The 22,852-nt window shown below is 38.4% G+C and overlaps 1 protein-coding gene across 3 annotated transcripts in view; it reads left to right on the forward strand.

The window, feature by feature from the left end:
* Nucleotides 1-22,852, forward strand: part of tnpo1 (transportin 1) — a 99,148-nt gene that overhangs the window by 45,824 nt on the left and 30,472 nt on the right. For all 3 annotated transcript variants that reach the window (XR_010018075.1, XM_063049222.1, XM_063049221.1), the window contains exons 8-13: nucleotides 5,442-5,564; nucleotides 6,018-6,136; nucleotides 9,016-9,076; nucleotides 9,210-9,378; nucleotides 16,077-16,229; nucleotides 19,137-19,362. Coding sequence is in view for 2 of the 3 variants with exons in the window: in XM_063049222.1 (XP_062905292.1) it covers nucleotides 5,442-5,564; nucleotides 6,018-6,136; nucleotides 9,016-9,076; nucleotides 9,210-9,378; nucleotides 16,077-16,229; nucleotides 19,137-19,362 (851 nt within the window). In the remaining variant the exon portion in view is untranslated. The remainder of the gene's footprint in view (nucleotides 1-5,441; nucleotides 5,565-6,017; nucleotides 6,137-9,015; nucleotides 9,077-9,209; nucleotides 9,379-16,076; nucleotides 16,230-19,136; nucleotides 19,363-22,852) is intronic.

Consider the following 22,852-nt stretch of genomic DNA (forward strand, 5'->3'; position numbering starts at 1 on the left):
AGAAATTGTAACAGAATGGAAAACTGCAAATGAGATATAGAGTTTAAAGAAAAAGTTTGTAAACCCTTTGCATTTACCTGATTTTCTGCATTATTTACTCATAAAATGTGGTCTGATCTTCATCTAAGTCACAATAATAGACAAACACAATCTACCTAAGTTAATAACACACAAACAATTGTACTTGTCTTTATTGGAAACATTATTTAATCTTTCACAGTTCAGGCTGGAAAAACTATGTGAACCCTTGTATTTAATAACTGGTATATCCTCCTTTAGCAGCAATAACCTCCACCAAACGTTTCCTGTAGTTGCTGATCAGACTTGCAAGACAGTGAGAAAAAATTTTAGACCATTCCTCCATGCAAAACTCTTTCAGTTCATCAATATTTCTGGGTTAGCTTGCACGAACAACTCTCTTCAGTTCATGCCACAGGATCTCAATTGGGTTAAGGTCTGGACTCTGACTTGGCCATGCCAGAACATAAATTTTCTTCTTCGTAATTATTCTGCTGTCGATTTGCTGTTGTTCAGATCATTGCCCTGTTGCGTCATCCATCTTCCTATTAAGCTTCAAGTGACAGACTGCTACCCTAATGTTCTCCTGTAAAATGTCTTGATATAATTTTGAATTCACTGTTCCTTCAACAGTTGCAAGTTGTCCAGACAGACCCTGAGGCAGCAAAGCATCCCCAAACCATGATGCTCCTTCCACCATGCTTCACAGTTGTTATGAGATTTTGGTGTTAGTGTGCATTGCCCTTTTCCCTTTAAACATAGCAATATACATTTTCTACTAAGAAGTTCAACTTCTGTCTCATCTGTCCACAGGACATTGTCCCTGAGGCTTCGTGGAACATCCAGCTGGTCTTTTACAAATTTGAGACGTGCATCAATGTTTTTTTTTGAGATCTGTGCTATCCTTCCACTAACACCATTCTTCCTTTAGCATTTTTCTTATTATGGATACATGAACAGAGACTTTAGCAAGTGCTAGAGATTTCTGCCTGGCTTTTGCTGTTACCCTTCGTGACTTTTTCACCTCTTTCAGCATTGCGTACTGTGCCCTTGGTGTAATCTTTGCAGGATGCCCATTTCTAGGGAGTATAGCAACAGTACTAAGTTTCCTCCATTTGTAGACCATTTCTCTTGCTATGGACCAATAAACAGTGGTCCATAGCAATGTTTATTCCAGCATCATGCATCTCTATAATTCTTCTAAGATCTTTTTGAGAAGAGCAGGCTCTTAATAACCTGACTTTGTTTGCCTTTTTAATAGGGCAGGGCACCTCTACAACCCACACCTCCAATCTCAAATTGATTGGAACACCTGACTCCAGATAGCTTTTGTAGACGGCATTACCGCAGAGGTTCACTTAGAACATAGAAATCTACGGCACATTACAGGCCTTTTGACCCACACTGTTGTGCCGACCATGTAACCTACTCTAGAAGCTGTCTAGAATTTCCCTACCACACAACCCTCTATTTTTCTAAGCTCCATGTACCCATCTAAGAGTCTCTTAACATACTTATTGTATCTGCCTCCACCATCATTGCTGGCAGTGCATTCCACACACCCACCACTCTCCGTGTGGAAAAACTTGCCTCTGGCATCCCTTCTGTATCTATTTCAAGGAACCTTAAAACTATGCCCCCCTTTTTTTCCCCCATTTCAGCCTTGGGGGAAAAAGCCTCTGGCTATTCACGCGATCAATGCCTCTCATCTTATACACCTCTATCAAGTCACCTCTCATCCTCTGTCATTCCAAGGAGAAAAAGGCCAAGTTCACTCAAACTATTTTCATAAGGCATGCTCTCCAATCCAGGCAACTTCCTTGTAAATCTCTTCACTCTTTCTATAGTATCCACATCTGGTTCATACTTTTTTTGAACCTAGATTGTGATTGTTTAAATGATGTAGCTGGTATTGATGAGAATATGTACAATTGTTTTTAGTATTGTTAGTTTAGGCAGATTGTGTTTGTCTCTTATTGTGACTTAGATGAAGATCAGACCACATTTTATGAGTAATTAATGCAGAAAACCAGGTAATTGCAATGGGTTCACAAACTTTTTTGCAACTGTAGGTCCTAGTAAATGGTCTTTTTCACAGGGCGGAAATGCCAAATAAAGGAGGGCATATCTTTAAGGTGAGAGAGTGAAAATTTACTGGTGGTTTATGTAGCAAGTATTTTTGCATATGGAATAGTAGTTGCTGGGAACATGCTGTCAAAGGATGTGATGGAAGCAGATATGATGGCAACATTGCAAATGTATAATTTTAAAGGGCTAGAAGGGCCTATTCCTCACCATTTCTCTGAATAAATAAACATTCAAAAAGCATTTATACAGGCATGTGAACACTCTGAATTGAGATATAGACCACATGCTGGCAGATATTTATTTTGTCTTGGCATGGTGATTGGCAAAGACATTATGTGCTGAAGCTCCTGTTTCTATGCTGTACTATTGTGTTCTAGGACACGAGTTTGTGGGTTGCTTCTAGTTATGAAATCAGTATGAGGAGATCTTGTGTTTCAGCCATTCTATGAATTCTGCTGTCTTATTCTATATAAGTGTAAGATACTTGTAAGTGATCTGTAGGAATGCTTGCAGGAATGTCAGATATTTAAATTTTTTATATGTTCATATCACTAGTTCGAGGTAATCTTTAGATTGAGGGGAATATGTCTAATAAGGAACTGGAGTCTTTCGCAACAGAGGAAAAATACTGTAATCTTGGTTTCCAATACGCTGCAAATGTATATTCTTTCAGCACACCAAATAAGATTATTTTCCTTGACTGTATGTTTATCCTATTTCAAATTGCTCTAACATAGCTGAGCACTATTGGGAGATGGCCAAATGCCTACTATAGAATTGGAAAGCAGTGTTGTAGAGATAGGCATTTAAATATGTAAGGCTTTGAAAGATTGGTCCTTGTATGGACACATGGGGTTAATGTAGACAGTTAACAGGGTTGGCAAAGATATGATGGACAAAAAGGGCTTCTGTGCTATATAACAGGGGTCCCCAACCTTTTTTGCACTGCGGACTGGTTTAATATTGACAATATTCTTGTGGACCGGCCGACCGGGGTGGGGGGGAGGGCGCGGATAGGGTTGCCAACGGACAAGGGTAGCAGTCAGATACGTTGAACTTTCCCTGAAAAAGACTACAATGACCATGAAGCCTTGTGCGGACACCAGTGCGCATGTGTGTACCTGCCGATCTTTTTTCTGCAAATCGTTTGCGGTGCTGTTGGGGGGCGGCGGGGGGTGTTAATCACGACCGGAATATACGTGATAAGTGGCTAATACACTCAATTTTGTTTCTAAAAGGACCTATCTAATGAATTTAATATTAAAACACACAGCGCATATTTTCCTTGCATGAATATAGCGATAAGTCAATTATCAGGAGAGCTTGAAGGAAGTGTTGAACGAACTTCCAGTAGAAGTGGTAGAGGCAGGTTCGATATTTTTTAAAGAAAAATTGGATAGGTATACGGACAGGAAAGGAATGGAGGGTTATGGGCTGAGTGCAGGTCGGTGGGACTAGGTGAGAGTAGCGTTCAGCACGGACTAGAAGGGCAGAGATGGCCTGTTTCCATGCTGTAATTGTTATATGGTTATATAAGTAAGTCAACAGTATCATAACATTTTAAGTAATATTTGGATATTAAACACACAGCACATATTTTCCCCGTATGAACTTATAAAATCATAGCAACACACCAATATCGCTGAATCAGTGGGAGCCCTGGGCTTGTTTTCCTGCAACAAGACAGTCCCATTGAGGGGTGATGGGAGACAGCGATACTCGAAGGGAGTTCCTTATGTCCAGTCTATTCCACAATTTAGTTTTCGTTGCATTCATTGCAGAAAACTCCACTTCGCAGAAAAATGTTGGAAATGAAAGCAACGTTTTCGGTGCTTTCGTGGCTATCTCAGGATATTTAGCCTTGACTTTGATCCAGAATGCCGGCAGAGATGTTATATCAAACATGCTTTTCAGCCCGCCGTCATTTGCAAGCTTGAGGAGTTGATCTCCTTCCCGCGCTGACATGGATGACGCGTGGGTAATGACCTCGCATACGTAATGATCTCGCGTGCGTTCAAGCTCAACAGTGGCCATGACAGGGAATAGGAAAGGTGCAGCTGACTCATATCGCCAAATCATATCGTTTCCTTGTGGCCCGGTGGTTGGGGACCACTGCTATATAACTAGAGAAATTCCAGATCAGATGCTTGTTAAATGGTGATAGCAAAGTGGACTGGAATTGTAGGTTTCATTTACATTTAAGCTCTGGGAATTTGGACTCAAAATGCAACTCCTTAGATTTATTGCTCTACTAAGTCCATTAGAGTTTGTGACAATGAGTTCTAATATTACAATTTTCATGATTAATTTGTTAACCTGAATCACTGCTTATCTAACTGTTCAAAGTAAAATTTATTATCAAAGTACATAGAATATATCACCATATACTAACCTGACATTCATCTGCTTGCTGGCATTCACAGTAAAAACAAATGCAATAGAATAAATGAAAAACTACACACAAAGATGGACAAACAACTAATGTGTAGAACAAAAAAAATACTGAGAACACGTTAAAGAATCCTTTAAGTAGTCTGTAGGTTGTGGAATCAGTTAAGTGTGAACCAATGAATTTTAAGTACATTTCACTACAATATGTGATTTGAATTGAGTTATTAAATGTTGATAAATCTTAAATTGGAGTCTTGTGCTTCATCTGTTGATTGTAACAATTAAAGAATTGTTCCTATTGAAACTGTATATCCAAATTTAAAAATTGGAAATATTGGAGCTTTATTTATTAATATTTTTGATTGTATGCCTTTGGAAACTGTTAATTTAAATACAAGTTATTTTGTATTTGTGTCACATTTGGATCTTTCCATGAAAAATTCCTTTCATTTCCTAAATTAACCTGTATTAGATACCTGAAAATAACTTTTCATGTAGTTGGGTGAATGTTTTACCAAGATCTACCTGAATTAACAATTCCAAAAGCTCAACCCACTTGTTACAAATTGCAAGTGAATTTCATAGACAACTTTAAGAATAACCAAACCAGCATTTTCTTCTTGTGCTTAATGAAAAATTATACAGGCATTAAAGATATTTTACTAGATCTCTAAATGAAAAACTTTAAAGACTAACTTGCGCTCTGATAGCGTCCCAGTTCTCCTGCTACATATGTGATTGTGACAATCTTTTACAAACTTCTTTAAGGGGGGGGAGGGGGTAGAAGCGGAATTCTAATCACAGTGCAAGTCGTCTCGGCAGTGTTGACTTTTGAATGCAGCTTACGGACCTAGTGAAGCTTACAGATGAGAATTAATACCATCTGAAATCTCTTGTATAATATGAAATGGTGCATTTCTAATTACTGAATACTTTTCTCTTAGAACTTATTTGCATTGGCTGGAGATGAAGAAGCTGAAGTACGAAAAAATGTCTGCCGTGCCCTTGTTATGCTGCTTGAAGTCCGAATGGATCGGTTGCTTCCTCAGATGCACAACATTGTAGAGGTGAAAACCTTTTCTTTCACCTATTGCAACAGAAACTACACATTGATTGGAATATGTTAATTAGGATGTATTTGAGATGTACTGAGATGCTGAAAGCTTGTGCTTCCTTGCGTTTCTGTGTAATCTAAGTTCCTTTCTATCTTTACTTGAATTTTCAATGTAATTTTCACCCTGTTAAATTGGAACATAAAATGAGCATCTGATTTTTGAAACTATAATTCAGTTTTACCGATCATTTCTACATATCACAGTTGCTTTCTGATATTTAAAAATTACATGGAACTTGTTAAAATTATAGTATAAACCCTCGGCGCATTTTCTTAGTAACCCTATTCTGTGCTTATTTTAGTGTGTTATATTTGATCGTTCCTTTCAATATTGTGCCTTAAGTTTTGAAGATGAATTTTTTTCTTTAACATGTTTAGTATTACTGATAGTGTTATTTTGCTATAGTACATGTTACAGAGAACACAGGATCAAGATGAAAATGTTGCATTAGAAGCCTGTGAATTCTGGCTAACATTGGCTGAACAGCCCATATGCAAAGATGTACTTTCTGGGCATATGTCACTGTAAGTAACAGTCTGGTCAGCTTATCAGTACAAATATTATGTATGCTAATGTTTACACATGATTTTCTGTTCGTGTAGGAGCATATTGTATTTTATTGAGGAAGAAATATTGTACTACAGTGTGCTGATATCTTGTGCAGATATGAACAGACAACTATTTTAAATATTGCCGATTAAAGTGGGATCCATGATATTTTAGGACTTTTTTTGAAGGGGTGTGGACATGAGAAGGAAAAAATGAGTTGTGTACAGTTGTAAGAAAAAGTTTGTGAACCCTTTGCAACTACCTGGTTTTCTGCATTAGTTACTCATAAAATGTCTGAACTAAGTCTAAAATCTAAATTTTAATCTAAAAATAAATCTTAAGATTTATTGAAGTAGGATTTTATTTGAGCTAATTCAAAACATTGTGCATCATGTCACATCAAAAATTTACTAAAGATTTAAAAGCCAAAATTGTGAGGCTGAAAAGGTATTCATTCCCTTTGTACTAACTACAGTAACTTTCCTCAGGTGCAATACTGTATATTACCTTACCAACTCAACCAGTTTGTTGATATAGAAAATTGGTGGATGACCTGATTTTAATGAATTCATCAGCATAAATGCCCCCTCTCTCTGTAAGGTCTATATGGTAGATTTTCAACAGATCAAAGCAAATTGAGACAAATGATCATTCAAGACAAGTCAGGGAAATGATAAATGGGGAAGCAAAAGCCTGGAGAAGAGTACTCCTAGGCACTGAACATATCTCAACATTACTGTCCACTGCCACTCCCCAACTAACCTGGCACAGCTTGAGCAATTTTGCAAAGAGGAATGGGCAAACCTTGTTCCATCACGTTGTGCAAAACTAATAGACACTACTGACTGTAATAGCTAGGTCAAGAGGTGCTTCAATTAAGTACTGGGCAAAGGGGATGAATACTTTTGAGCTGCTGGCATTTCAGTTTCTGAAATTTTAGTTATTCGTGCTTCACAATTTTCCCTGTTTTGGGGCTGTAATGTGAAAAATGGAGCATGTGATTGACAAATACAAATTCTCAGTTAAATTGATCAAAATCCCTGGTTGTAATACTCATTTATGTGAACAAAGAGTTGGGGGCAGAATCCTTTTGCAAGGCACTGTACATGTGGAATCTGATATTTCCAAGAGGTCCTTTTGGGTAACGGGTAAATAATAGGAACTACAGAGTGCACTAAATTTTCTGGAAACATTCAGGGGATCAGGCATTATCTGTGGAGAAGAGCAGGGATAATGTTTGATTGTTGGGTATTTCCCGAAGTACCGTGGGTTGAACCTGGCAAAGAAACTGCGTGGAAGAATGGACCCAAACGGCATTAATTTACTGTATTTTGCTGGATAGTGAATGAGAAGCATTAGAGTAAAATGAAATGGTTAGCTTTGTCTAAGCTGAGAAGAACAGGGAAGACTTTGTTGCCTTCAAGTTTGTAAAGCATACTGCAATTTTAATAATGTGGTGGAGCTGGAAACCAGATTAGCATAGGTGTAGGATGGAAGCTTGCTGGGAGAACATTGGAATAGTTGCCTTTCATTGTGGGCTTCAAGGAGAGATGGATGATAGCTGGTTTGTGCACTATGGTGCACTGACTGCAGTGGTCTTCAGAATCTGATCATTGTGAGGAAAGGTTAATGTTGTATGGAATTTGTGGAGGTCTGCATATGTTCAATGGTTTTTGCCAGTCAGCAGGCAGATGGTGAGTCTTAAGGATTTCATAGTTCAAATACGGCACCAGAACAAAGACCCATTTCATTTTAGAAAAATCACTGGCTTTGCAATTGTTCAGAGTGTGATTGGGAATTAGAATCAAGTTGGGTTTTCATTCTGAATTTGCTATAGTTTATTGGAAAACAAAGATAAAGACTTTGCATTGTTGTCAGTAATACGTGGAGTGAAATAAGGGCTCTAGCACGATTGATATTCTTCAATTAAGAGGATTAACAAAGGAGCTCAGTTTGTGGTACCCAGGGAAAGTCCAAGAGATCATATCAGGACAATGTAAACACTGCACAGACAAGAGGTCAGGATCAAACCTGGATCATGATGTGCTCCTCCTGGACAATGAGAAAAATTAAGGACCCTTTGAGTGTCCCTTATGACTGTGTCTGTAGGTGTGTCCAATTGCAGCCACAGCTAACTACCGTATGGAGCTAGAGCTGTGGATGTGTACATCTTGTTTCACAATGCGATTGTTTTCAGGTTGTCTTTTCTGCACTAAAGTTCACACTCCTTTCTTTAAAGCTACTTCAGTAAAGACCAGTTATGTCAGTACATGATGCAACTTCAGTGTGGTCATTATTATATTTATGTCACCATATTATTGTTTTGAAACCTAAGTCTAATTGCATGTATCTACTCATTTGTGAAGTGACTGGTGGGATTAGGAGTTTGGATTGAGGGGATTCTTATTTGAGATGGATGTACCACAACATGCATACCAGCATGCAAATTTTGCCTCAAAATCTTACTATTCAGCATATACAGCTTCAAGACATTTAATGATTTTGTTCACTGCCCAGCATTTTGTAGCTTTTGTAGCAAATGTGTTGCATAATTACTGTGCCATTGTCTTTGTAGTTAAGTTTGGTCATTATGCCTCCGACTCTGAATACTAAAAAAAGGGTTTATATTCACATTGGAAACCACTTTGCTTACAGTAGGATTAGGGGCTGACTTGACGTATTTAATCGTTGAACAATACAGATTTTCATTAGTCTTAGATAACTAACTTGTCCAGTATTTCACCACAAGTTTTAAAATCCTGTTAGTCTATTGCATTGTTTGTAGTTTATTTGTGTCCTTGCAGTGATTTCTGCATATGAACAAATTTCATCAAGAATTGTTTGATAATTGCAGGTTAATACCCGTCCTTGTGAATGGGATGAAATATTCAGAAATAGATATTATTCTTCTTAAGGTGAGTTTAAATTTTAGATGTGAGTTTTATTTCTCCAAAGTGCAAATTGTACATGCCAGCAGTTAAAATGCTATGAACCTGAGTAGTCTTGAAGTTAAAGCCATAAATACCATCCAAATATCTTTATTTCCAGGGTGATGTTGAAGAAGATGAAACAGTTCCTGACAATGAGCAAGATATTAAGCCTCGCTTTCACCGATCCAGAACTGTTGCACAGCAGCATGAAGAAGATGGAATTGGTGAAGAAGAGGAAGATGACGACGATCTAGATGATGATGATACAATTTCTGATTGGAATTTAAGTATGTCTAAACAAAAGTGCAGTTTAATTCTCATTTGCCATGTCTTATTCATGACATTTGATGATTCTGGTTTAAGTAAAGTGTTTTTGTAATGTTAAAGACAATATTTTATATTGGGTTCCAATGTGGGGAAAATTTAAACTATCCCCCACCCCCTTCTCGGGTGTCCCAGGAAACCTAGCTCATCAGCTCCTCGATAACAGCCACTGGATCCCTTGGTGATAAACCCACCTTTCTCCAGCTTCGTATATCTAGGATGTATACAACTTGGGTCCTGCCATGTCCATGAGGTTGGGACATTTTGCCTACCCAAGCCCCTGTCTGTGTGAATGTTGTGTGATTTACTGCCTCCGGCAAGAAATAACAGGTCGTACACTGCATACAATTTATAAAGAAGTATATTTAAGCATGTTAATTAAGCAAACAGTTATTAAATGAAAGAAAGTAAAAAAAAAAACAAAAAGGGCTCATTACTCTTAAACAGTCAAATGCGCACTTAAGTTGGAGCTCATCTTGAGCTTGTCTGTCACTCACGGTCTGCATGAAAGCACACACCACCTTCCAACGTCGTTCAAAGTCCATTCAAACAAATGGGTCTTCCAAGGGAGTATTGGTTCTTCCTCCTTGAAGCCATTCAGCTGCACAAAGCATCTTGTGCAACAGGGATGGCATCCTCGCCCATTTTTGCCGCCTGTCGTCTTCCAACTCCTGCCAACGAAAACCCTCAACCCAGCGTTCTCCAGAACCTTCTCCCCATTCCACTATCCTGATTGGCTACAGTACATTCCTAAGTTGAATAACAAGCCTCTTACCTTAGTTCAAACCTGAACAAGCTGAAAGCAGAACAGACTGCTCATACAGAACTGCTAAAATGAAATACCTACAGCATAGTAGTAAAAATCTTAACCAGGGCATAACACATATTTAGCTAAAGAATGCAAGAGTGATGGGAATTAACCTATTATCACAATTATTTAATTGTGCTAGGTGTGGCCACTTTCTGCAAAGCCCATCCAGATTTGTTTCTGGAGCAATCTGTTAGATGGGTTCATTTTCCCCAGCTGGGATGGATTCCATGATATAGAATAAGGTTGATGTGTAGCATACTGAGCAAAGAGATCCTGTTCTTGGAATATCCTGATAGCCTTTTTCAGCTTGTCTAGTGACAAAAAATTTTTGAACTAATTTTGAATGTCTTTTATTTAAACATTCTAAAAACTGTTCAGTAAGATCTTTTGAAGAAATGGAATCCCCTTAAAATTCTAATTAAAATATAATGCAGTTAAATAACCTGATCACTTAACTTTATTTGGAGATAACAGCCCCATTCACATGAATGTGGTCACTTTTCATGTACCAGTAAAATGCATTTGTTTCCTCTTCTCAGCATATCAATGCTATTACACTTGTTTGAATAGTGAGTCAAGTTATGTACAGGTAACTATGTTGTAGCTCATCCATTGATTCCTGCATTTGTCAAGCATATCTGGATGCCTGAGATGAGATGAGATGAGCTAAGCTGAGCTGCACAGCACTGTTAGCTAGGTCAGGGGTCCCCAACCTTTTTTGCACTGCAGACCAGTTTAATATTGACAATGTTCTTGCGGACCGGCCGATTGGGGGGGGGGCGCGGGGGTGAAGTGTTCAAGTTCAATAGTGCGTGACAGGGAAGGAAGAAAGGTGCAGCTGACTCATATCGTTTCATATTGCCAAATCATAATCATTTCCTCACAGCCCGGTAGCTCATCTTTGTGGCCCGGTGGTTGGGGACCACTGAGCTTGGTATTTGCTGCGGAATTGTTAATTGTAAGTCAGCTTGGTTCCAACTATTTAATGGGGAGAGATGTGATATTACAGATATCTTGATAGTTATTTTAAACTACATCAGTTTACTGTACCTGTTGCTTTCTGTACAGGTAGCATATCTTAAAGGCTGGAATTTATATAGTTCAAAACATCTACCAAGCTGCGGTATAGCATTTGTGATGTGCTAATATTTGGATATGAATTAGATTTTTTGAAATGTCATCTGCTGAGAAGTAAAATTGGGAGCTTTTATTGCAGATTGGTGAGCAGGATCTTTGAAATTTTCTTAAGTAATGGGAAAAAGGACTGCTTTGTGAACCATTAAGTTTTTGGTGTGTGAATACTATCTGAATCAAACTATAATGAGAGTTACGGAACAGAAGGAGGTAATTGTGTTTATTATGAACATTCAAAACTGAGTAGTTCCTGTGAATTAAATAGGTGCCCGTTATGTTCAATAAGAGTTCTATTAGTTTGGAAAGTAGCAAATTTAACCTTTTTTTATTTAAAAAAAACAAATTCAAAGCCGTAAACTACAGGTTGGTTAGATTAATGTATCACAGTGGAAATATTAGACTATTATTAAAGATATTATTGAAGGGACTTCTAACATTCAAGGTAATCAGGCAAAGTCAACATGATTGTGGCGAGAAGTTTTTGAAGTAACGTATGCTGTGTTTAAGGAGGAATTGGTCGTACTGTATTTCCAGAAAACGTGATGAGGTGTTGCATCAAAAGTTAAGTAAAAGCTTATAGAGGCAGAGAAAAAATTCGGCATGAATAAGAGATTGTCTAGCTAACAGGGAAAGGAAAATAGGCAACATGGTTTTCTTTTGCTGGCAAGAAATAATTGAGTGGTGTTTCAGGATGATTGTTGCTGGGGACCAGTGGTAGTGTTGATAGATTTGCTTGTGATGCAAAGATAGAGAAATAAATTGTGAAGAGGGCATAGAGATTTCCAAAAAATGGGGGTGGGGGAGCTTATGAATGCATGAGTTAAGTACTTCTTTTGAAGTTTATGGTAATGATTATACAGTGTTGTTTGTATTCTTTCAGTTTTGGTGTTGCTTCAGACCCTACTCAATCTATTATAATATCAATTTTAGGCCATAAGATGTAGGCAGAACTAGGGCATTTGGCCCATCAGATCTGCTCCACCATTATATCGTGGCTGATTTATTATCCCTCTCAACCCCATTCTCTTGCCTTCTCCCTGTAACCTTTGACACCTTGTTTAATCAAGAACCCAAACAAACTCTACCTTGTGTATATCCAATTACTTGGCCTGCAGAGCCATCTGACAATGAATTCCACAGATTCACCACCCTCTGGCTAAAAATGTTTTTCCTCGTCTCTGTTATAAATGGGCATTCTTCTATTCTGAGGCTATGCCCTCTGGTCCTAGACTTCCCCGCTGTAGGAAACATCCTCTCCACATGGTTTTATCCAGGCTTTTCAACATTCAGTAGGTTGCAATGAGATTTTCACCCCCCCCCCCCCCCCCAGCCTATTCTTCCAAATTCCAGCAAGACAGACTCAGAACTACTCACAGTACAGGTCCACAATCCCTTATCCAAAATCCTTAGGGCCAGTTGCATTTCGGAATTCAGAATTTTTCGGATTTCAGACCCCCTCCCCCCCACCCCCCGATACCAAAAAACACATATGCTCAAGTCCCTTATTTAACCTGTCTCAGTGCGGTGGACTTTAAGACCCAGTGGCACACCAAACCTATGCACATCCTCCCGTATACTTTAAATCATCTCTAGATTACTTACAATACCTAATACAATGTAAATGCTATGTAAGTAATTGTTATACTGTATTGTTTAGGGAATAATGACGAAGAAATTTTATTTCCAACAAAATATTCAATAAAACATAGAAATATACAGCTTCAAACGAACCGAATCAAACACATGGTAAATGACTTATTGGAATAAATGTAGAACGTTACTGTTACTATAAAACTTCAGTGACTTGTCTTTCTGTTTATTTAAATCATATACAGTGGTAGTTCTGACACTATTTTCTTCAGTAAGACGTCGCACATATACAGCACGATCAAGCTTCTGCAATAACTCCACTTTTTGTGTTATTGATAGAGAAGATTCCTTCTCTTTTTCTCATTGTTACCCAGAGGGGTATCTGCAGGTCTTTTTGATATTATCACAGTGAAATTAAACATAAAGTCAACAGTGAACACAAAATATCAGCGAACAGCTAGTGCACATGTAACCAGTACGAGCGCTGAGCCACAACTGATGTCTGGCGGCCTCTGCTAGTGCTGCCATGTCACACCTGAGTGACGTCAGCTGTTGGCGGAAAAAACTGCGGTTTTCGGAGCTTTTTGGATTTCAGAATTTTGGATAAAGGAAAGTGCACCTGTACTCCCAAGTGATACTCATCTGCGCCTTATAAAACTTCAGAATTACATCCTTGCTTTTGTATTCTAGTTTTCTCAAAAGGAATGCTAACAATACATTTTGCCTTCCTTAGCTACTTAACCTACAACTTAACCTTTGGAGAATCTTGCTTAAGGACTCCCAAGTCCCTTTGCATCTCTGATTCTTGAATTTGCTCCCCAATTAGAAAATAGTCCACACTCTTATTCCTTCTGCCTAAGTGCATGACCATACACTTTCCTACATTGTATTCCATCTCCACTTCTTTTACCACTTCCCCAATCTAAGTCCTCCCACAGACACCCTGCGTTCTCAGCACTACCTGTTCCTCCACCTAACTTCATATTGCCTGCAAACTATCAATCCGTCATCCAAATCATTGACATACAACTTGAAAAGAAGCAGTCCAAACACTGTCCCCTAACCAGAAAAGGCCCCCTTTATTCCCACTCTTTACCTTCTGCTAGTCAGCCAATCTTCTATCCATGCTAGTACTTTTCCTGCAATAGCATGAGCTTTTGTTAAGCAGCTTCATGTGCGGCATTTTGTTAAAGGCCTTAAAATCTGAATAAACAGCATCTATTAACTCTCCTTTGTCTATCCTGCCTGTTATTTCCTCAAAGAATTCCGACAAATTTGACAGGCATGATTCAATGTTATCTCCTTTTCAAATTGCAGGGTGAATTCTATAATAAAATGATCACTGTCTCCCAAGAGTTTCTTTACCTTAAGCTACTTAATCAAATCTGGGACAATACATAACAACCAAACCAGAACTGCAGTTCCCACAAACTGCTCTTTAAAAAGCTTTGTCATAGGTACTCTACAGATTTCCTCTCTTGGGATTGAGCGCCAACTGGATTTTCCCAACCTACCTGCATAATGAAATCCCCCATGATTGTCACATCATTGCCTTTTTGCACGCCTTTTCTATCTCCTGTTGTAATTTGTAGCCCACGTCCTGACTACTGTTCAGAGGCCTGTATATAACTCCCGCCAGGGTCTTCTTACTTTGCAGTTTCTTAACTCTACCCACAAGGATTCTATATCTTGTGATCCTATGTCGCCTCTTTCCAAGGACTTGATTTCACCCCAACCCCTCTGCTTGCCTGTCTGTCCTTTTGATACAATGTGTATGTTAAGCTCCCAACTATGATCTTTCAGCCATGACTCAGATGCCCACAGCATCATACCTGCCAATCTCTAACTGCCCACACGATCATCTATCCTATTCCTTATACTGAGTACATTCAAATATAACACCTTCAGTCCTCCATTCATCACCCTTTTTGATTTTGGCCCCCCGTTACACTTTAACTCTTCTCAGTGACTGCAGTTTACATTAGTACACCAACTGTCCCATTCTTAGGCTTATCATTGGTTCCCATCCCCCTGCCAAAGTAGATAAAAGCTCCAGCAAACCTGTCTGTGAGGTTATTGGTCCCCTTTGCGTTCGGGTGTAACCTGTCCTTATTGTACAGGTCATATCTTCCCAGAAGAGATCCTAATGATCAGAAACCCTGTCCCTGAGGCTAATTCTTCAGCCATACATTCATCTGCAAATTCAGCCTATTCTTAACCCTCCCTGGCACATGACACAGGCAGCTATCCAGTGGTTACTACTCTGGAGGACATGCTTTTCAGCTTTGTCTAGTTCCCATTATTCTCTCCTCAGGGCCCCCTCCCTTTTCCTACCTTTGTAATTTGGCTAAGGGAAATCACATACTTTTCTTAGGTTCGAAAGTAAATTGGTAAATTTGCAGTGAAGTGTTTTGTGCTCAAAATTTTGATGAATAATTGCATATATGATCTCCAAAGAAAACTAGTGTTCCATGAAATATTTGGGTAGGGGAAAAAAAATCACTTAATTTGGACACTACCTGTTCCTCAAATAATAGTGTTAGAGAAATATTGAGATTAGATTTATTAAGTCAACTAATCATACGTTTATAAATTGTACTCATACCAAGTCTTACATATTGTAAGTATTTATTAATTTTTTTCATCCTATAAAATTATCCTCAGTCTTTTTAGATGACTCAATTCCTTCTAGATATATCAATCATTGGTATAGTGTAGTTGCTTGATGTTCCAAATATCATTTTAATGAATAAAGACTTCAGTTTTAATCTCTTCTCTTGCCTAACATATTCTCAGTGTAGCAAAGGAGGTTCAACACACCATGCTAGCAATGCTGCCCTTTTGGGAATATTCAAATCAAGGTCATTTTACCAATATCACGAGCTTTCTGTGTGAATTAATTTACTTCATGATGAAGAAATTCTGCTGATACCTCTCCATGATTGTCAATCTCTGGTTTGGAGATTCTATGTTTCTGCATATAAATTTCAGGGTTTGAAAAATAAATAAGAGAAGCACAAAGTTTTTTTTTGACTAATGAACTTAAAAATTGACTTGCATTTAAGAATGTGGAGAGCTATATGGCAATAAACGGCATCACATACTATATAACATTATTTTATTTAGGAAAATGTTCTGCTGCTGCATTGGACGTGTTGGCTAATGTTTTCCGGGATGAATTGTTGCCACATGTTTTACCACTGCTGAAGGAACTGCTGTTCCACCCAGACTGGGTGGTGAAGGAGTCTGGAATTCTGGTGCTTGGAGCAATTGCTGAAGGTCAGTCAGAGAATTAAATGCTGAAAACTTTAAATGAACTTCAAAAATCTGTCTACACATTGCAATCTTTCCATCATGTAACTTGATTTGTGGAAAAAATATTTATTGTAATAAATAATGTGTATTTAATGGAAGTGTTCTATAGTAATATGTTATTTTAAAGATTTGTATTTTCAGCTATTGATTTTTGGCTTTTGTGTGCTTTCTTTTTTTTTTGCCTTAATCTGGTGTTATTCCATGAATGGGAGAACATTAGTGAATGAAATATTTAGATTTTATTATGTTGTATTGGGTTGTAGACTGCTTAGGTGGAATATAAGACATTGCTCCTCCAGTTTATTTTGGTCTTCATCCTAGCGGTAGATAAGGCCAAGGATGGACAGGTCAGTGAGGGAATGGGAAGGGAAAATGAAATGGTTTGAAGCTGCAAGCTGATTGTTGGTGTTCTGCACTCAGCATGGCTTCCACTACACTGGTGAGGTAGAGCACAGACTTTGCCTCACCAGTGTAGTGGAAGCCACACTGAGTGCATTGAATGTAGTAGGCAAGGTTGGAGAAGATGCACGTGAACCTTTTCCTCACCTGGAAGGACTGTTTAAGTTCCTGGATGGTGGTGAGGGAGGAGGTGCAAGGGCAAATGTTCTATTTACTGCAAGGATAGGGGAAAGTGTGAGGGGTAAGGGACAGACAGGTGTGGAGGGATGGCCCCGGCCAGGGGAGGGTGTAGCTCTGCCGAAAGTGGAAGGGAATTGGGAGAAGATGTGGTGGGACTGCTTTGCAGCTGTAGAAATGATGAAGGATAGAATGCTGCATGAAGTTCATGGGATGAAAGGTAGGCACTAGAGGAGTTCTATCTTCGTCCTGTTTGAGAGCAGGTAGGTTGAGGGTAGAAGTACAAGAAACAGATGAGAGATAGGGCTCCATCAACCACAACAGAAGGAAAGGCACACTTCCTGACAAAAGAAGACATTTCAGATGTTCTACAACAGAAGATTTCATCTTGAGAGCAGATGTGGTGGAGACCGAAAACCTGGGAGAAAGGAATGGCATCCTTACTAAAGACAAGATGGGAAGAGTGTAGTCTAAGTAGCACTGGGAGTAGGTTGGTTTATAATAAATATTAGTAGATAGTTTCTACCCTGAGATGGAAACGGTGAGATCTAGAAAAGGGAAAATGTCAGCAATGATTCACATGAATTTGAGAGCAGGGTGTAAGTTGGTGAAGAAGGTAATAAAACTGAGTTTTGTGCAGGTGCAAAAACCACCACAGAAAGAGTTGGGGAGTAGTACCTGGACATAAGACTTCAGATGCTGAAATCTGGAGCAACACTGATTCCGCTGGAGGAACACAGTGGGTCAAGTGGCATTGGTGGGAGGAAGGAAATTGTTCTGCTTCAGTTTTGTCAAGTTTTGGTTCAAAATTTACCTAAGCCATTCATACTCATTGAAATAGCCCTTCCTCAAGTTATATTTACTTTGGATTTCTCTTTTTCATTTTAGCAGATCTAAGTCGGATGCTAGTAGGATAAATATCCCCTTGCTGAAGCTAATTATCTTTGACCCCGCTGGAACCAGGTCCAGCATCACTTCCTTCCTCTTTGGACCAAAAACATACTGTTCTGGAATATTGTCTTGGATATGCTTCAGAAGTTATTTTTATCTTTTGTGCTCTGAACACTGTCCCAATTTATGTTGGCAAAATTAAAGTCTTCTGTTATATCTACACAATAGTTATTCCATTTGTTTGTATATCACTGCATATGTGTTCCTCTTTATCCTTCCCTCTTGATGATTTATTGAGTGCACTCAGCAATATGTTGTCTTTATTTAAGTCAAACAGATTCTGTTCTTTATGCTCTATTATATTCTTACACTCCAGCTCTGTAATTTTTTTAATGTACTGCTATCCTTTCTTTTATTTTTCTCCTCTACTAAATGAATCTGGATACAAATTATAAGCCACTTCTGAATTAAGTTTCTGTTATTGCCACTACATGTTGTCACACACACATCAGTGAACTTCATCAACCTACCACATGTGAGTTTAAGGTTTTCCTTTCCACTTTCATGAGCCTAAGTAAAATCCTTGTGCTGAATTAATTTATTTTTGATTTTTATTTTTGCCTTGTCATTTTCTTTACTGAGACTGTATTTACTCATGCACTGTTACAGTCTTACCCTTCCAGATATATTCTGGTTATCTTTACACTGTGCTATTGCTTTCTCCTCTTTACCTTTGGAAAAAGTTTCTCAACTGAATCCCTTTAAGTCCTTTTTTTATTTCTTTGTTAACTGCGTAAGCTCAATCTACATGAGTTTGGTGAGTTAGGAAAGCAAAAAATAAAAGGACCCCTTTCTCTTCCTACCCGCCCCCAACAAGTATTTTGCAGATATACAGGGGTATCTCTCTTCCCCCCCCCCCGTCTCGATTTGGCTGATACCATCACTTCTTGGGCTTTTCAATCTCTCCTTGTCTCCATTATATCACATTACTTCCCTTTGTCTCCACCTCTTCCCATTTCCAGGCAACTTTAAATATATTTTATTTATCACTTTTTGCTGTTCTCAAACTCACTGAACTGAAGTATTGTATTTTCCTCACCACAGACTGTTCCTAATCTGCTAAGTTTTTCCCCATGATCTTCATTCTCAGCAGTTACCCTATGGTTTAAAGGAGTCTGCATGATTGTTACACTTCAGTACTTTGCTGTGTAAAACTTGCAAAAGATATTTAGGAAATATGGAAATATTCTAAGTTGCTTGTATGTTGAAAAGAATATGATGTCCAAAAGTTGTTTTGATACTGGTGAGTCAAAAATTATCTGGATAACAGTGAGGTAATTGGGGGAAAAAGGGATGTCATGGTAGATTTGCTTTCCGAAAAAACCTTTTAATTTTGTTTTGCAGGTTGCATGCAAGGAATGATACCTTATCTGCCAGAACTTATCCCTCACCTTATTCAGTGCCTCTCTGACAAGAAAGCTCTCGTCCGTTCTATTACATGTTGGACGCTCAGCCGCTATGCACATTGGGTAGTAAGTCAGCCCGCAGACACCTACTTAAAGCCATTAATGACCGAACTGCTGAAACGTATCTTGGACAGCAATAAGAGAGTACAAGAAGCTGCCTGCAGGTTTGTTACTTTTTCTGAGTGCCAATCAGAATACAGTGGATTCTGCATAATTGCAACACATCAGGACCAATATAATTCGGCCCAGTTAAGCGCTGCCCCAATTAGTCAAAAGTTTCATGAAATGGTTAAAAAGGTATAAAAGAGTTTAACTGAGTAACCAATTGTGTATTTAAATAAAATATGCAACAAATTAGAACACTGCCAATACTACGAAGGTATCATAGAAATGTTATTAGTTCCTAATAGTTATCGACAGAGGAATTCATCCATTGTATGCTAGCTACCGTGTTCTTCTGATTGGCTATAAATGAACAAACTCAGCGCAGACGTCTAGTGCAAGTAATGGACTGCCTTCAGACAATGCTTTCAATGATTGTATACTTCACGTCTTCATTTTCATTGTAACATTCAAGACGACTGTCATACCTTAATTCTTTGTAGTTCCTAACTTATTAATTTTCATTTTCACTGTCAGCCATTTCTAGCATCTCTAAGTCTGAATGCTTAACTGTAGTAAGCAAAACTGGTCTGAATAGTCTTGCTTCTTATTTCTCACCAACCGTCAGTGACAAAAATCACTGCTTTTTGAGCATAAACACATGCAACTTACACTATTTAAAAACTATTCACTCTTAAGATCATAAGACCATAAGATATAGGAGCAGAAGTAGGCCATTCGGCCCATCAATTCTGCTCTGCCATTCAATCGTGGGCTGATCCAGTTCTTCCAGTCATCCCCACTCCCCTGCCTTCTCCCTTTGATGCCCTGGCACAATGTAGTGTCTAACAGCCACAGAAGTGCACGCACCTGCCGTTTATTAGAAACTATTTGGCAACAGTCTTCTGTCCCAATTAGCAGCATAGTAGTAAAGAGAATCCTGGCTATTTTCTCAATTTTTCTTTAAACTGTTGTCCCAAATAAGCAGATGCCCCCATTAATCGATGGCCCAATGAATCATCTGTATTTAAATTGTTTTACGATATTTCTAAGGAGTGTATTTTTGTGGAAGAACCAGTAATTGTAATTATCCTAGTGTTATATAAATCTACTCTCCATAGGCTTTGCGTTCTGAGAAAACTGCATGTGGTTTCTGATAATAAATGGTGGCTTTTTCAATTTTGAATTGATCTGGTTTTCACACCTTGATCTAACTTGTGCAGCCACTTGTAATCAACTACTTTTCTTTTTGGAAGGCTAGCGATGTTTATATAGAAAGATTTGAAACTGGGTTTGATTTGTTTGAAATTATCTCATTAGAAGTCCAGCCATTCATTTTGAGAGAACTAAATATAAAAACAAGGATGTAATGCTGAGACTTTATAAGTCATTGGCCAGACCATATTTGGAGTATTACGAGCAGTTTTGGGCTCCATATCTAAGAAAAGATGTGCTGACATTGGAGAGGGTCCAAAGGTGGTTTTTGAGAATGATCCTGAGAATGAAAGGGTTAAAGTATGAGGAGCATTTGATTGCTGTGATCTGATATTTGTGGGAGTTTAGTAGAATGAGGGTGGGGACCTCATTAAAGCCTACCAAATATTGAAAGGTCTATCGAGAATCAGAATTGGGTTTATGTCATGAAATTTGTTAACTTGCAAGTGCAATGAAGTACTTGATAAATAAAGAGAAAAATCTGAATTAAAGTAAATACACTGTATATATGTCTATTAAATAGTTAAAATAGTGCAAAAAAAGCCAGAATTTTTTTTAAAAAATGCATTAATGTTCATGGGTTCAATGTCCAATTAGAAATCAGGTGGCAGATAGGAAAAGTTGTTAGTTTCTCCGAATAAATCGCTGAGTGTGTACCTTCAGGCTTCTGTACCTCCTTCCTGATGGTAACAATGAGAAGATGAGTATGTCCTGCGGGGGTGGGGGGGTGGTCCTTAATGGTAGGACACTGCCTTCCTAAGCCACTGTTTCTTGAAGATGTCTTGGAGAGGATGGAGTCGAGGACTAGAGGGCACAGCCTCAATACAAGGATGTCCCTTTACAACAGAGATGAGGAATTTCTTTAGCTAAGGGTGATGAATCTGGAATTTATTGCCATGGATGGCTGTGGAGGTCAATTTATTAGGTATATTTTAAAGCAAAGGTGATAGGTTCTTGATTGGTAATAATGTAAAAGATTACAGAGATTATGCAGGAGAATGGGATTCAGAGAGAAAATAGATCAATTATTTGGAGCAGACTCGATGGGTCGAATGGTGTAAGTTTGCTCCTATGTCTTATTGCATCTTTTAACAACTTAAGCAGAACTCTAGCTTTTAAAAATTGGAGTTACGGATCATTTATTTGACAGTGTGGTATATTTTATGTAATTGTACAGTGAGGATAGTTTCAACAGTTGGCAATTGCTTGGTCATGTACTTAAAAATTATCTGCCAACTGTAAGCACTAAACATATTGACAGTGGCATATGATGTAGTTGAGAATTTCAGAGGTTTAACTGTTGCCTACAAGTCTATCTGAAATCTTTGTAGATAACATGGGACATATGGTTTAACTCCCCATTCTTCTGAGTTCATCCTCCTAGAATACCTTGTCAGCCTTTGGGAGGTAAGGCTGGGAAAGGAACTCAACTCTCATCGATGCTGGAAACATTTTTTTTAAAAATCATATTTATAGATATTTAAAACCTGTTAATGTTTTGCTCTAATTTAAAAACAATATTGAAATAATGAAAAGCATACTTCGAAATGATGGGGGTTAGAATAAAAAATAGTAAATGGATACTGGCTAGCTTCCTGCAAATTATCAGGCTGAGAATCCCAATTCAAATGAGGATTCTGATATTCTGCCAGGCCTGGCTGGCATAAGAATCAGAATAGGTTTATTATCAGTGCAGAGATATGAAATAAATCATGTAAGAAAAGGAATACTGAGGTAGTGTTCATGGATTAATCAGAAATCTGATGGTGGGGCCGGGGGAGCTCTTTCTGAATCACTGATTGTGGGTCCTCAGGATCCATGTATCTCCTTCCTGAACGTAGTGACAAGAGGGCATGTCCCGGATGTTGAGGCATTTCAGAGATGGATTTCTCAGCTTCCCATCCAGTATTGCTATTCAACTCCATGTGGAAGTTCAGTGACTAGGATCTGTTTTCCATACTGAAGATGAGTCCCTACAAGACTGTGATTATGCCTAAAGCTGCTGAGCACACCCAGCACAATTTTATCCAGTATTTATGATGAGAAAATCCTCATTATTGATCAGCTTCAAAACAGATGAGGCTCTGGGTGAATTATGCTGGAGCTGGATCCAGTCAGTAGACTTCACTGTTATTAGCCACAATTTGTTGCATTTTTCTTGTGGAAAAGGCTGGTAACTAGATTGTTGCCTGGTAATCTTAATAGTGGGGACAATTGGCAGCATTTTGGATCAAAACCTTGCATTAAGAAATTACCTAGCTGGATTTTTTAATGGAATTATGCCAAATATATTTTTTGCTCTTGGCTATGTCTTTTTTGCAGGTTAGTGGGCTGGGC

This window comes from Mobula hypostoma, chromosome 5 (assembly GCF_963921235.1).
Source record: "Mobula hypostoma chromosome 5, sMobHyp1.1, whole genome shotgun sequence".
In the NCBI taxonomy this organism is placed as follows: Eukaryota; Metazoa; Chordata; class Chondrichthyes; order Myliobatiformes; family Myliobatidae; genus Mobula; species Mobula hypostoma.